Source organism: Strix uralensis, chromosome Z (assembly GCF_047716275.1).
Source record: "Strix uralensis isolate ZFMK-TIS-50842 chromosome Z, bStrUra1, whole genome shotgun sequence".
Classification (NCBI taxonomy): domain Eukaryota; kingdom Metazoa; phylum Chordata; class Aves; order Strigiformes; family Strigidae; genus Strix; species Strix uralensis.
In genome coordinates this window covers 50,910,731-50,925,373 of record NC_134012.1, presented here as the reverse complement: position 1 = coordinate 50,925,373, position 14,643 = coordinate 50,910,731, and the positions used below count along the sequence as shown (strand labels likewise).

General features: G+C 35.7%; 1 protein-coding gene across 7 annotated transcripts in view; it reads right to left on the bottom strand.

Annotated features, from left to right (window-relative positions):
- The window catches only part of DMXL1 (Dmx like 1), a 92,261-nt gene that overhangs the window by 35,272 nt on the left and 42,346 nt on the right, over window positions 1-14,643 (bottom strand). For 6 of the 7 annotated variants that reach the window (XM_074856558.1, XM_074856560.1, XM_074856552.1 and 3 more), the window contains 10 exons: window positions 14,384-14,483; window positions 12,137-12,253; window positions 10,600-10,824; window positions 8,270-9,967; window positions 7,616-7,726; window positions 6,124-6,293; window positions 4,863-4,960; window positions 4,000-4,165; window positions 2,946-3,192; window positions 221-1,308 (listed from right to left, as the gene is read on the bottom strand). In XM_074856558.1, the coding sequence (XP_074712659.1) occupies window positions 221-1,308; window positions 2,946-3,192; window positions 4,000-4,165; window positions 4,863-4,960; window positions 6,124-6,293; window positions 7,616-7,726; window positions 8,270-9,967; window positions 10,600-10,824; window positions 12,137-12,253; window positions 14,384-14,483 (4,020 nt within the window). The remainder of the gene's footprint in view (window positions 1-220; window positions 1,309-2,945; window positions 3,193-3,999; window positions 4,166-4,862; window positions 4,961-6,123; window positions 6,294-7,615; window positions 7,727-8,269; window positions 9,968-10,599; window positions 10,825-12,136; window positions 12,254-14,383; window positions 14,484-14,643) is intronic. The other variant, XM_074856556.1, reaches the window with a different exon arrangement.

The window sequence follows — 14,643 nt, the reverse complement described above, 5'->3', positions numbered from 1 at the left end:
GGAACAGAACAACTTTTGAAAGCTGGGAAGGGGATTCTAAAGAAAAAACCCAAAACCTACAGAAAACGTAACATATTAAAAACAGTATTACATTTACTACAAAACAGGTGCTGCAGCATACTATAGTAGGAAACCCAACAATAATATGAAACACATTCAAAAAAAAAAACCTACAACAAATCTGAAGCAGAGAAAACACAAACTCATCTCCCCCACATACCTGCTGAGATTCCTGCAATAGCAGAATTAATTCCATTCTGACAGATGCCAAACCTCCACCATGAGAGCCATGAAGTATACAGTAACTAAGGAACATTCTTAGGAGAGACTGGTATTTCAGAAGCCACTGACGTCTTTTCTGAAAGTCTTCTTTCTGTATCATATTTTTTTGCTGGTCAGCTAAGTCTTCAGTGTTTTCATGTAATGTAGCTTCTTCTGGCATCACACTAATTCCTGACTGTATCTCTTCTACTTCAACACTATAATCACAGGTCTTCTGAAGAGCTATTACTTCTCTTTCAAGCCACTGATAAAGCTGATACCTCAACTTCCCACCATCTACCTCATAACCAGTGGACAGGGTACGAAGCTCCACAGTAAGAATTTTCAGGCATGCTCTAAACTTCAGCTGTGCTGAAATTATGTCTTCTGATGGACTTAGAATATCTTTGTCATCAACTACACTAAAAGATTCTGTGTAGCTAGAACTAGTTTCATACAATTTTTCAGTTTTCTTCATAGGTTTTAGCTCTTTCATTACCAGGGAAGAATCTTCACTCCCATCACTTTCATCGCTGTCTGACTGTAGTTTCAAGTGTTCATTTTGGATTATCACACTTGGCTGGCTCCAGTCAAAGGAAAGAGTTGAACTTGAATGTTTTCCTGATGAACAATCTGAAGATGAACCTAGACCATTCAATATTGGCTGTGACCAATCAACACTGGAAGATTGGTCTTTTGTTTCCAAGTCTTTAACTGGAGAAGATGGTGAGAAATCTTTACTAGTATCCATTAAACTAGGGGATCTATAGAACGACTTTGACCTCTTGACAACTTTGGGCATCTTTGATAACACTTCTAAGGCCAACATAGGACAACCAGCTTTTAGATGAGCATATGCAGTGGTGAAAAACAGCCGTCTTTCGCCTAGGTTGATTTTGTCAGCTAATCCATTTTCTACTGTTAGGCAAATGTGTGTGGAAGATCTATCAGAAGAGCCAAAATGACGTCTCAACAAGAGAGGATGTGTTCTCAAGTAGTTATAGAAGTTAAACACTGCAGGGTTACAACTTGATGAGCCATCTCCATCTGAAAAGATATTGCACCATGAGAAACCTACTGTTCTGTATGAACAATCCACTGCAAAGTTTTAAGTTCATCAGAAGGCTATTAGGTATAATATTCATTCTATTGTTTACTTCATTGCACCCCCCTTTTCACCTTCCTTTGCACCTTTGTCATTTGAGTATCTTGGAGGAAGGACATCACCAAACCTAATCACTACTAAAAGTATAAGCTTGAGTGGAAGAGCAGGTAAGACCTTTAATTTAAAACTGCTGGCATTTCTTTTCCTTGCAGTCAACCCAATTCTACTGCACACAGACAAGACGACCTTCCTGTTCAGTTTAGATTTCTGAAGTCTCCATCACTAAATGACAATAAGATGTTTCATCTTGCTAAAGATTTTTACTTCAAAAGTATTTTTTAAAATTTTGGATTAGATTTGTCTACCTCTTAACAAAAATGCAACTTACAATAAAACTAGGAAATCCGTAACATATATACCTATTGATATCAGTATTACATACAAGTAAATGAACTATACAGCAGCGCAGCACCTACACGTCTTATTTTTATGTCTAAAACCAAAACATGAAAAACCCTGAAAACATACGAGCATCAGCATAGGACAATTCACACAGTTTTCAAAGAGTTTGTGTTAGCTGAGATAGACCCTTACTCTTTCCTCTATCAGGAGTTACAGTACAATAACTACAGATAATAGGAAAAAGTATATGAAGGAGCACCTTTTAAGTAAGAAAATGAAGCAAAACACCACAAACAAGCCACTGAACAGATTAAAGAATTAGTATTATTTTAAAATGATTTTACACTGGAAGATGTGACCAAGATGGAAACAATTGAACACTATATCCCTCATTTGCTCAAAATTATCCCGAGGTGTGTAACTTGCACTGAAATCAGTTTTTAAAATGAATCACACAACTCTGGGGATTTGAGTCTGTATTTATCTCCATCAAGTCTCTCTCATTAGCCAGAACTGAAACCAGCTAGGATGGTAACTACTAAGGACTTGAAACATTTAACTTACCTGAGAACATTAACTTTATGAAATAATGTAACTGATTCTTAGAAGGACTATAAAGCTAGCAAGTGAACAGGGAAAAAAAAAAAAAATCACTTCAGGAGACCTATGCACTATTTTAGGCACCATGTGGGCCTCCCTGTATCACAGTAAGTATCAATATCTTTTCTATGACAGTTTATCATTTTGGTCAACCATTCTTCCTGAGGACTAAAAAGGTACAAAAAAACATGTTTTCCAGACTACTATGTAACTGTGCAATCAGAAATTTTTTCCTAGGTTGTGATGGAGTCAGATTAACTAATGAAGTTCATTTGTCTCTTAATCTTTAAACTGCAGTTGGAAATACAGCTGCATCACTGCAGGGTCATTCTCATTACGCTGATACTCACATACTTAAATGATAAATTAAGTATTCATTTATGGCATACAGGATAACAACACCACAGTTACCACATTTACTATAAAAACCACATACATTACTACAGCAAGCTATTTACTAGCAACAGTGAGCAACTGTGCAGTACCTGGTTTTGTTCAGAGTATGCTTGAAGAAACTATTACTTAAATGAACAAATAGTTAAAACCAACCTAACAGGCATAGTACTCATATTCTTACCTCCTTCAACAGAATGTTTAATCAAAGTGTCAAGAGCCTTGCTGTAATCTTCCAAAATCCAGTAAGCCATACTTCGTAGAAAAGGGTCACAATGCACATTTTCTGAGCTCTCTTTTCCAGGAAGCACACTTCCCAAAATTCTCTTCTGTAGTACAGATTTATAAGTACTAGATACTTCAAACTCAGACTCATAAAGTCTTGATATTACAAGAGCCAACTGAATATCATTCAGTTTTTCAAGGCAGACCTAATTGAAAATAAATATATTCACAAGACCAAACATCATAATTTCTCCTCTGGTTAAAATGATCACAAGACAGGAAGTGACATGAATTTGCTCAGATTGAGATAAATAGGTCTATCAATTCCACAAAACATTAGCAGGAACTATGCAGAATAACTGTGGCCAACTATTAAATGCAAGATCTGATTTGCAATTTCTTCAGTTTAAGTCTGACGTGACAATAGGTCTTTGAAATCAATTGGCTTCAACAAATCATTGTCAGTGTGCACGTTACCTCTTGAAGCTGGATGTTTTGGTTACGAAGCTTTACAGGATAAATCTTTCATTATCAAAGAGATTAATTTCCTCCCAACTTTTCAATTCAAACAGACTCAGGAAATAATTTTTTTTGTGAAAGTATTCTAAAAGCCAACCCACATGAGTGTCAAAAAGCCTTCATTTTCAGATCTGGAACTTCCCAATGAAAAACTATGTTGCCTTCATACATGACAGGGCAGACAATCTGAAAGCAAGTTAATGGTACGTAGGCCTCTTAATATTATTACAGAGAAATTAGCCATGGGACTTTTTAGTATCACTAATGTGAGAGCTAAAACAGAATCAAAATATAAAGATCAAGGATTTCTGTGTGTTATGAAGGGGGGGGGGGGGCGGGGGGGGGGGGGGAGGCAGGGTGGGAGGGAAAGTGCACAAATGAACCACAATCTTCAGGGGTCATATTAATGCAGCATGAAAATCACATTCAATATATCTGTAAGTTTGGGACAATAACAGTCTTAATCATTAAAAAAAAGTTCATTATTTTATTACCTCCACCGCATCTTTTAAGTGTCCTGCCAACAAGAAAAAAGCTGCAGAATGTTCAAACCGCTGTTTGCCAAGCAAAGAAAAAGCATTCTTTAATGCTGCTTTACGCCATCTGTCCTCAGTGAAGTTGTTTCCAAAGAACTGTGTCATTTTAGTATCTTTTTGGGACCTGCATATTGAACATAATTGATAAAAATATTATATATTTTACTAAATGCATTATGGCTCTTCATTTCCTCAGATGCCAGTAGCATTTTACACAGATGTTTTCATCACGAAATGCAGAGGCTCTCACCACACTGAAAGCATAGGAGGCTTCATATTTAAAATAACAAAAACTTTAGCAAATACAAAAACTAATAGTATTTTCAGTTAACTTGATACAAATACAGAAAAGGTCATTTTTCCCAGGTGAGCTCTTAAGAGTGACAGTGCAAACTACTTTTTTAAAAGTTTGCAACATTGAACGTTATGTTATGAAACACCAGTCTGAAAGACGGACTTAATTCAGTCCTCTGAACTTAAGGTAAAATTTGCAATGACAAACACTGTTCTGAAAGATAGCCGTGTCATTGCACACATGAGATAGTCCTCAAAAATAAATCAGAATTAAGCAGTGATTGAAATTACAGTAATTTGAGAGTAAAACTTGAAGCATCTACCTTCAAAAACAGCAACTAAATTACATCAGTAAACACAAGAAGCTTAAAAACTAACCATTCAATGTAGTGACTAATTTAGAAGTTGAATCTTAGCTTTCAATGGTGGTATTTGTGCTTCTTTTGGATTACCATCACATTCAACTTTTTTCCCAAAATTATACCAGACAGCATGAAACTCCATGTAAGAGCCTGCATGTCTCCTACCTGTATAATCCCCAGATCACAGCCTTCTTTTTCATCGCAAGATAAAAAATGGCTGCGTCAAGTGGATCATTGTTTCTCTGAAAGGCTGCTTTAGCTACCTGTGAAGACAGTTCAACAGCAAAAAAAACAACAAAAATTTAAATGCTTCTGGTACCCCATGTTCCATAGTGCTTGGAAGTTCTCTTTAATATAGGATACCTCCCCTCATTATGAGTCTGACATAACAACGCATGAAGATACCACAGCTTTAAGCCCTTGTTTTTGTTTGATATAATTTAGCTAACGCTCTTCCAGTTCTCAAAGCTTTTTTGCAGACAAAACGGGAATGCCTACGTCTGAAATCGGTTCCTGAAATCGTAACAAAATTGATTTATTAGTTGCTCTGGTAATCAAAGGACAGATGGAGTCTTGAAGAACAGGCTAGGACTAGTCATGACAGAAGAAAAGTTGTTTACAGGAGATTACTTTTGGAGGTTGGAAAGCAAAAAGGGGTAAGCAGCAACAAGAATAGTCCAAGACCCGTGCAAGGTAACCTTAAATGCAGGCCCAGAATACTTGGAATTTTTAAAATGCAAGGGCAGGTAAGTTTCATAAATTGATTATTAATTGCTGAAGATTGAAAAGTAAAAGTAGAGACATGCATTTTACCACTTCATGCTTTGTAGTCAAATTATCTTGTGCATTTAAATTTCTAGCTCAACACACTTGGCTTTTCCAAGTTTAAAACAAGTGATAATGAGGTTAGGCTTATTGCCACATCCATGATGATTAAAATACATATTTTTAAAAAACCCAAACAAAACAAGCCAAAACAAAACAAGAGAAGGTTTTGTTATCAAGGAAATGTATCCACTTGCAAGAGAGATGTACAATATCTTAGTCGACCCCACTTCTGACAGGTTTCTGAGAAAGTTTTTTCCTGTAACTTGTTTCCAATTTTGCTATAAAAAAACCCCTATATGCTCAATCTGTATCTTGAGCATCCACTATAAGCACTATACACCACCACCTTCAAAATGGAATATCTAAAAGCCCAAAATCTACTTCGCACTGGAATTTGAAACTGGAAGTACTAAAAAAAAAATACATACAAAAGTTCATATTCATACAATAAGATGTATGTACAAAAAAAATACAGCACGAAACATTCAGAATCACTGAACATATCTGAAAATCTAGAACCATGTAAATAGAAAGTAAACACCAGAGGACAGCTGTTTGAAAAAAGTTTGGAAATTTTGTTTCAGAATGCAATGTTTACCTTTTCTATGCATTTCCGCAGGCTATGGATATTTCGAACCCACCATCCTATACCCATAGCTCTGAGTTCTGACCATGTTGGATCTCCTTTCTGCACTGCAGGAAGCATGTTCAGTAGTTCTTCTTCTGCTACTGAATGAAATGCCCAGGCAAAATGACTAGTAGATAAGCCTACATAATAAGCCATTAAAAAAAGAAAAAAAGATAAAAAAAAGAGATTCACTAATAAAATAATCCAGAATCTAAAGTCAAAGGGGTGGAAAAGGGAGAAGGGAAGAAGGTTGAATTGCTTATTTTGGATTTCTATGTGGATTGCTGATGAGGCAACAGAAATTTAAGAATATTTGTAAGCACTGCATACCAAATATTAAAGAAAGCTCATACAAATTAAAACATTTTTTCATCCGCAAGTATGTAAGTTTGCAAAGAACAGAGTTACTGACTGAAGCTCGGAAGATACTTCAGGTGGCATTAAGATTAGCTGTGATACAAAGTGCAACATACTGATTAAACTTTTCAAAGTTTTGAAAGGTAGGTTGCCTATTTTGACTTGGATTAGAAAATGGGATATTTCAGATAATCACAGGTTTGAGGACAGAGATACAAAAGAAAACTGTAAGGAAAAAAAAAAATCACATGAAGATAGCCATCACTAAGCAGCAGCATAGCTTGATATGGGTAACTGCAATCCTAGTGACGAGGAGATGCTTCTTTAAACTGAGGCACACTCAGCTGCACCTCTGCAGATGCCTTGGAGGCACTTCTTACTCTCACCAATTCCCGAGTTCAGCAAAAGCAGAAGTATCTCAACTAAAAGTATTCCATCGGAGAGCTAACTCAGCAGTACTCTATTGTGGCAGTCCTGGCAAATTTCAATCTCTGATGCAGCTGAGGGGTGACAAGCCATGAGATTGGAAATGCCATCAACTGTCATGATGACTACTGAAAGAAGGAATCACAGACAGTCCTTTAGATTTGATTAGGCCTAATCAAATCCACTTCTTTCTGTCATCTGCAATATCAGATTGGAACTACTTAAAACTACACCAAAGAAAACTACTTGAAATAGTTAATTGCATAATTACACTAAGCACATGAAAAAACTTTTAAAGTCTGAGTAGACTGTAAGAGATTTTTTCCAAACATGTACCAAAAAACTAAGTAAATACGTACTCTATTTTCTACTGCATTATTCCTGCAGAACGTTTTTGGAATAACATGGTACTAGAAGCACAGAAAAGTCAGTTCTTTTGGGGAGTAGAAAAAAATTAAAACTAAAAAATTGTTAGAAGAAAATCACTTCAGTTCCAAGACCTCTACCTAAAATAAACCAGGCATTTTCTGCTCTGGCATACATTCATATGGAACAGTAATTTTTTTAAAAAACCAACAAAGTAACTCATTGATTCTACAGAGGCACGTCAACAGCACAGTAATCACATGCACAGCTACATCACTAAAATTCACCTCATCTAAAAAAACACATTAGTTACCTTGGTGAAGCAGTTGAGCTCGATGTACAGGAGGAAGTGAAGTTGACAGAAATGTGTGAAGCCGAACAGCCAATAAAAATTTTAATCCACACTCATCAAGAGTTTCTCCACCTGGAATTAAGTATTTTTATATGTACTTTAGAGAAACTACTAAAGTAGCTATTGGGTGTCTTAACAGAAGAAATAGTTTACCATTCTGTGACTCCTAATACTTTATATTCTTAAATATAATAGCTTAATTGATGATTCTTCCCTTCAAGGAAAAGGAAAGTTTTGAAGTTATTTGTTCTTATTGCAAGAAACAGAAAGCGTGTCATAAAAAAAATCCATAACTTATTTCTCAATTTCTTTACATAGTGCAACACACATCGGCCGTTAAGAAAGCTGTCTCTTCAGAAATGAACTAGAAACAATTATGGTATGTGGACTGATGGACTAACACTGGCATTAACAGTTAGCAATATAAAATTTAATTTTATGAAAGTCTGAAGTCTTAAACAGTAAACACTGTGATGGCATAGTAAATAATACAGGCTGTATTATGAAGCAAAACTATGACATGCTTTCATAAGCCACAAAAATATTCCACAAAATAGGAAAAACTCCCAAGAAATGTTGTGAAGCACAGTAGTTAACCTGGAAGAGCCAGCTTACCCTGATTTCGGTCTCTGCTTTCTCCAATGTCAGTACTGGTAGTAGCAATTGTATCTGCCAAGGCCATCAATGACATTTGCTCCATCCTAGTCAGACCTGGCAAGCTTGAATGAAGCAAGTGACAAGAAAGAACTTGAGCATGCTCTGGTCCAAAGTAAGTTGGGCTATACTGAGAAAGATCGATGACTTTTGGTTTCAAACTGTCTTCATCTGCATCAAATGTAACAAGTTCTTCTGTACTTGTAACAGTGTTTTGGAAGAGATCTTCATAATTGTCATTGTGCACATCTTTTTTAGTTTGACTGTTTTGATTATTAAACTTCTCTGAACAGGAATGAGATGAATCATCATCCGCGGCAAGCAGAGCATACAAAGGCAATGGTGGAACAGAGTCTATTTCAATATAGTCTGTAGTCTCAGTTTTGCTGAACGTTTTGGGATCTCTTGCAGTACTTCCACTAGCACTGATGGTAAGAGATCTGAGCCTCTTATCATGATTAGGTTCAGAGTCACTTATAGCAACAACTTCTCCCGCAATGCACTTCACCAGATGGGACAGAATGGCTTTTGCTCTACGTACTTTACCAAGATCCATGAGTTCCAACAGTTGATATGGATGGTACTGAGGTAAAGTGGGACATAATGTATGAGCTGCTTCAAAAAGACCAGAGTCTTCCATTTCCGTAGACAAATCACAGGCAGATCTTCTCCCACTAAGTTTCTGTGCAAGACTGGTCATAGATCTGGTCAAGGTTCGCTTTGGTGGATGCAGACCTGAGGCAGCTGACTGGCTTTGTTTCATTAAGCTAGTTATACACGGTGTACTTCCACTGTAGGAATCTGTACTAACTAGTTCCTGCTTGGAAGGAGATTGCCACTGGGAATAAACATGCATTTCGCAATCCATTCCAACTACAAGAATACCATCACGCACCCAAGACAAGGAGACTGGAAAAGGAGGTGACCCCTCTACAGATGATACCAAATCAACACAACGCAGCAGAACAAACCTAGAAAGGATTGTAGTCTTTATACTGCCACTATGGGAGATTGCTACAATATCCTTACCATTTTGTTCTTGCATTTTCCCAGACAGCTGACCAAACATATAAAGTTTTGATCCAATTCCCACTGTTAGAATATGTGAACCATCTTCCCTAGACATCCAGTCTAAGTGTACCAAGTGTTTAGTGCTGGGCATAATATTCGCACTGTGAGACAGAGGAATGTCTTGTCGGTTATATGCCACTAAATTACTATCAATACTAACACCAGAGTCTAACATGGTGCCTATCTCATCTAAATGAAGAGTCTGTTCTAGAATCCAAGAAGAACCCCCTGTAGATTCACATTCAAAAATACTAACATGCATTATAAAATCTTGAGAAAGATGACTGTTTTTAGATATTACCTGCTTGTATGCTACTGCTAATCTGTTTGTGTGTGCACAGCTAACTTCAGTTGGCCTTCCTGGAACATTAATAGCACTACTACTAAGAAGTCCATCCTCAATCAGTAATGGCCATTCTTCCCATACGTATGCAACATCACTATGCGCACTACATTCTGGCATGGAAGAACCTGATGATTCAGTGATAACTCTGCATCTCCAGAATCTAACTTTTCCATCAGAGCATGAAGTAGCCAGCAGATACGGTGCACGACAAACAGGATATATGGAAGAAGAACTCAGATGTCCTAAAATTAAATAAAATACAGTTTTACTGGGTGAAAAGTAAAATAAAGACGTTTTTATTCAGTTATTCTATTATTCTGAAACAACAAAAAAAATCTTAGCACTTTTCTCAAAGAGGGTTGTTTGCAGGCCCTCACAAAGGAGATGATGAAAATACAGTGAAACCATTTTACCCTTTGTTTCCATTTCATGCTCTAGGGAGGAGTCAAATTATGTGATTTAAACCTGAATACTAATATCTATCATCTCTCCCACACATTTCCCATTCAGAAATTTAAAAATCTTTATAAAATATTTTTTAAAAGACTGATGAAAGCCTTAGAATTTATCTACAGATCCTACAAAAAATTTCATGAATGACTGCAAAACCAGATTTGTGTTTCTAGAATTCCTTTTACTGCAAGCATCTGGAATTCAATAAATAGTCTACCTTAAATAAAAGCTTTATTTTAATATTAGTTCTAGAATCAAGATATAAAGTCAGGGGAGCAAGTTTTAGCAAACCTTCTGGATCCACCTAAGGTGTTTTAATTTTAACAAAAATACCAAACTTACTATTACTTTGTTTCTATTTTAAGACCAAAGTCAGAAAGGCAAGGATTCCTTATTTTATTGTTTAAAAAAAATTACAAACCTGCTGATGGCTTTACACTTATTATCTCTACTCCTTCTGGCAAATTCAACTCTTGACTATACACCATTTTGGAAGACAGTGTAAGCCAGCTGGTGCTTTGAAGATTTGCTCTACAGGCCTGATACTTCTGAGTGAAAGGTGATTGAATCTTCTCTGGATCTGGTGAAGAATACAATTCTTCTGTTTGTGTTGCTGCTTCAGGTGTATTTGAATCTATCTTTTCATCTGAAAAAGTTTGCATTGTTAATTTAAAAAGAGTCAGTGATTTCTTTTAACCTGAGAAGTAATTTTACTCACCTTAGAAGTTCCAAAAAGACAGACAGAACCTGACTTAAAATTTTCTTTTCATTTTAATGAAATGCATTCCCATGTTCAGATTTAAAGAGAAATGCTAGCATACCTCAGATTAAATACTTCTGAAATTCTAGAACTGCTGAGAAGTTGTAACTTTAAACTCTTCAGACTTAAAACAATCAAACTGTAACCCAAAACACCAAAACTGCAGACAAAACAGGTATGTATGTGATTATCCACAGAAATTAACACTTCATGAAGCACAAAATACCTGCAGCTAGAGAAAAATAAATGAAGACCTCCATGATTTATCTTCAAATTGGGGAAAGGTATTTTTCAGAAAAGTTTTGTTAATATTTGCTTAAAATGTAGGATCTTGGAGATTATGTGATACAAATGCTTCATTACTTTTTTTTAAAAATAAAATTCAACTGTTGGAAGCATGAATTGATGGACTTGGAACATGAAAACAGCCAGTACATTGGTTGAAAAGTCTTATCAGTAATGTCCTCAACATATACATAGATTAGAAAATTTGGATCTTTAGTCTTCTCACCAATTTATGAACTAATTGCCATAATACTTAAAATAACTGAAGAAATTCTGTCTTTGAAAGCAACAGTAAGACAAATACCAATTTGGTTTAAATGACAGAAACATGCATTATAACAGATTCCTCTGGTAAGTGGTGACTGCCAGATTTATGTTTTCTCAAAATCTTTAAATGTTAACAGAAAACTACTGAAATGTATCTTTAAAAACTTAATTTAAAAAAAACATTGTATCTTATAACTTTAAAAGTTTTACAGTTTTTGTGGGAGTTTGGTAGTCTGAAAGAGAACCAGCAGAATCCAGAACTTCAAAATTGTTCACAATTGTATCTCATGTTTAGGTGCTTCAGACTATGGTCCAATTTAGAACTTATGTGCAAACTCAAAAATTGCAGAACAAAAACTTCTGAGAAGCAACACATCTGAACTGTTAGGCTGTATTAAAACCAGATAAATGTATTTGCCCTTACAATGCACAAAAAATACCAAACTTTTGAGGCTGAACTCAAAAGCTTCAGCATTGAAGATTAAGAAGTAATCAAGAAAGAATGAGTTGTGATGAAAGCTTGTAATCAAAGAATTGCAGATGCTTTTTTAAAAGCTGAAATACTATTTAGAATATGCTGAATGGCAAATATATTCATGAGATAGTGACTTTTTTAAAAAACAAAACTACAAGAAAGATGGCTTACCTACTGAGACAGGAATTGACTTCAAATGTAAATGCCACATACGGAGTAATGAATGGTTTTGAGTATACTCTATTACTATTAAGTAGAATTTTTCAGAGAATCCATTCTGCTGGTTTCCTGATGAAATTCAGAACAGGAAGGTATTATGGATTATTCAACTGAAAGAACTAAATTTTGCTGGCTAGCAAATAATCATATTAAGCTATCATGAACTAATACTGAAATGCAAAGTCTGACTACATCCAACTCTGTTATATTAGTTTTCTCAGTATTCTATCATAAGCAATAACCACTACAATTATAGGTACACATGAAGAACTGCCAATGTTCTCTTTTAGAGAGGACAATGAATTTGCTGTGTATAAAGTTAAATCTCAGAATGTACTCTCAGCTCTACACCTTTGTCTTTTACATGCTTGTCTCTCACAGTTTCTTAGCTATCTGTTACTAGCAACAGTACAGTTAAGACAGTGAGCTAGACAGAGATTTGGCCTTTAATGTATAAAAAGCATACAAGTTACATCTAGAGAAGAAATGCCATGTCAACAGTTGGGAAAGTCACAGCCTGGTCTAATGGATAGGCTCATCATTCGCAACCCAGCCAGACTGACTATACAGTCTGGAATGCACAAGAGGTACAATGCTGCTTCTTCCTAAGAAATTATTTGCTATAGTTTCACCCCAAGAAAAGACAACATGAGTTGTAATATTAGTAGGAGCCCATTTCTGGAGGGTGCACCCAACCATTCTCCTTCCTTAGCACTAAAGTAAAACCATTAGGACCAAGAAGAAATAGTGAGTTTATCAGCCTACTTAGATAGCTAGTTTCATCTTTTCTTCATGGTTCCCCTGACCCTTCTTTAGGTGTGCATCTACATAAAACATGATCAATAATAAGCTGTATTTGCCCTGTAGGTTTGACACTGGGTTGCTTATGGTACTGTAGAAAAATGGAAGTGAATTTTTTTCTTTTTCTTTTGAAAATAACATGAGCTAATTACTTATATGCTTTATTAAAGAGGAAAGAGTGGAGGTTTTTAAAACTGAAGAGCTATAGAGTACTAGAAAATACTTTCAGATAAGAATACACTTCTAATTTAGTATTTCAAAGGGTCCATTTAACCCTTTTTCTTATGTGGCAACAATCCATATAGACCTTCAGAACACATTCAAACGTATATACAGCTACCCTTTTCTAAGATCATATAGCTTCCATATTTCTTTTGAAGTCCTTTCTGTGTATCATACTCAAGGTGCAAATGTAGAACAAATTTATGCTGTAGAGTAACACTTCTTTTTGTGCTCTATTTTGTTCCTAATTTTCCACGTTCCATTTGCATTTTTTGACCTCTCCTGAGAGTTGGGTTGACATTTTCATAGATTATCTCTTATTACTCCAAATCTCTTTCTTGACTCTTTCTTGACTAGAAACAGCAAATTCAGAATTGATCACTATGTATATACAAGTTCAGGTAGTATTTCCCTAGGTGTCTCCCTTCTCTTCTAACAAAAGTTGCATGTACCAAGTTATTATGCAACATTTTGACACTGTTCCACAACTTTGCTTCCTTTTATTCAGCATTTCCTTTACTACTGCAGATGACTTGGTATCAAACTTTGCCCTGACCCTTTTTTTCCACATTATTTCACTGGAACAGGACAAAATAAAATTGAGATGCCTGTTTAACACAACTACTGACCCGCTCCACCATGGAAAACAGACCATTTATTCCACAGCAATTCAGATCTGTCTGAAGACCTACAATTTCACACACTACTCACAGTACTGTATTTTATTCTGTTTAGGGGAATTTGTTTGGCCTGTCATTTTTATACCACACAAGGCCTGAGGAGCAGTATTTAGCTGATGTGAAGCTGATGAACATCCATCATGAAAGGATGTGATAAGCTTTGTCTATGTCATACCCTACAGCCACAGGCTCTGCATTTAAAATCCCTTTCCCCCTCATGTAAGAAAGGTATCAGCAACAGAATACTTAATACAGTACATGATGGGTATCTCATGATTCAAATAACTTTACCTAAAATTTGTTTGCATGCTACTCTTAAAGGAAGTGAAACACCTGTGAGTTTCTTAAACTAGATTTTCTTCTTCAGAGTATAAAGATGTCAAAGTAAGGTATTTAACCTTAAAATGCTAAGAGGTATATAATAAGTTCTTCTTCCTTTGAGGAATGAAGAATGTAATACTTTGTCTTCAATGTTCTATGAAAAAGAATTCTTTACCAGAGTTTGATAAATTGTTCCTTTCAGGTATTTCCTTCTCCTGGTTATTTAAAATGAAGTCTTCTTGAAAAACATGGAATAACTGCGTTTTCCTGCCATGCTAAGAAAGTAAAAACACACACAAGAAGTGAACATCACTGAGTGTAACGTTTAAGATTGCTCTCTAACATGGTAGCTTTTAACTTGGTAAGTTATAGAAATAAATGAAAGATTTCTCAAGAAAATGCACCTTCATTACTCACACTCCTTTCATTTACAGT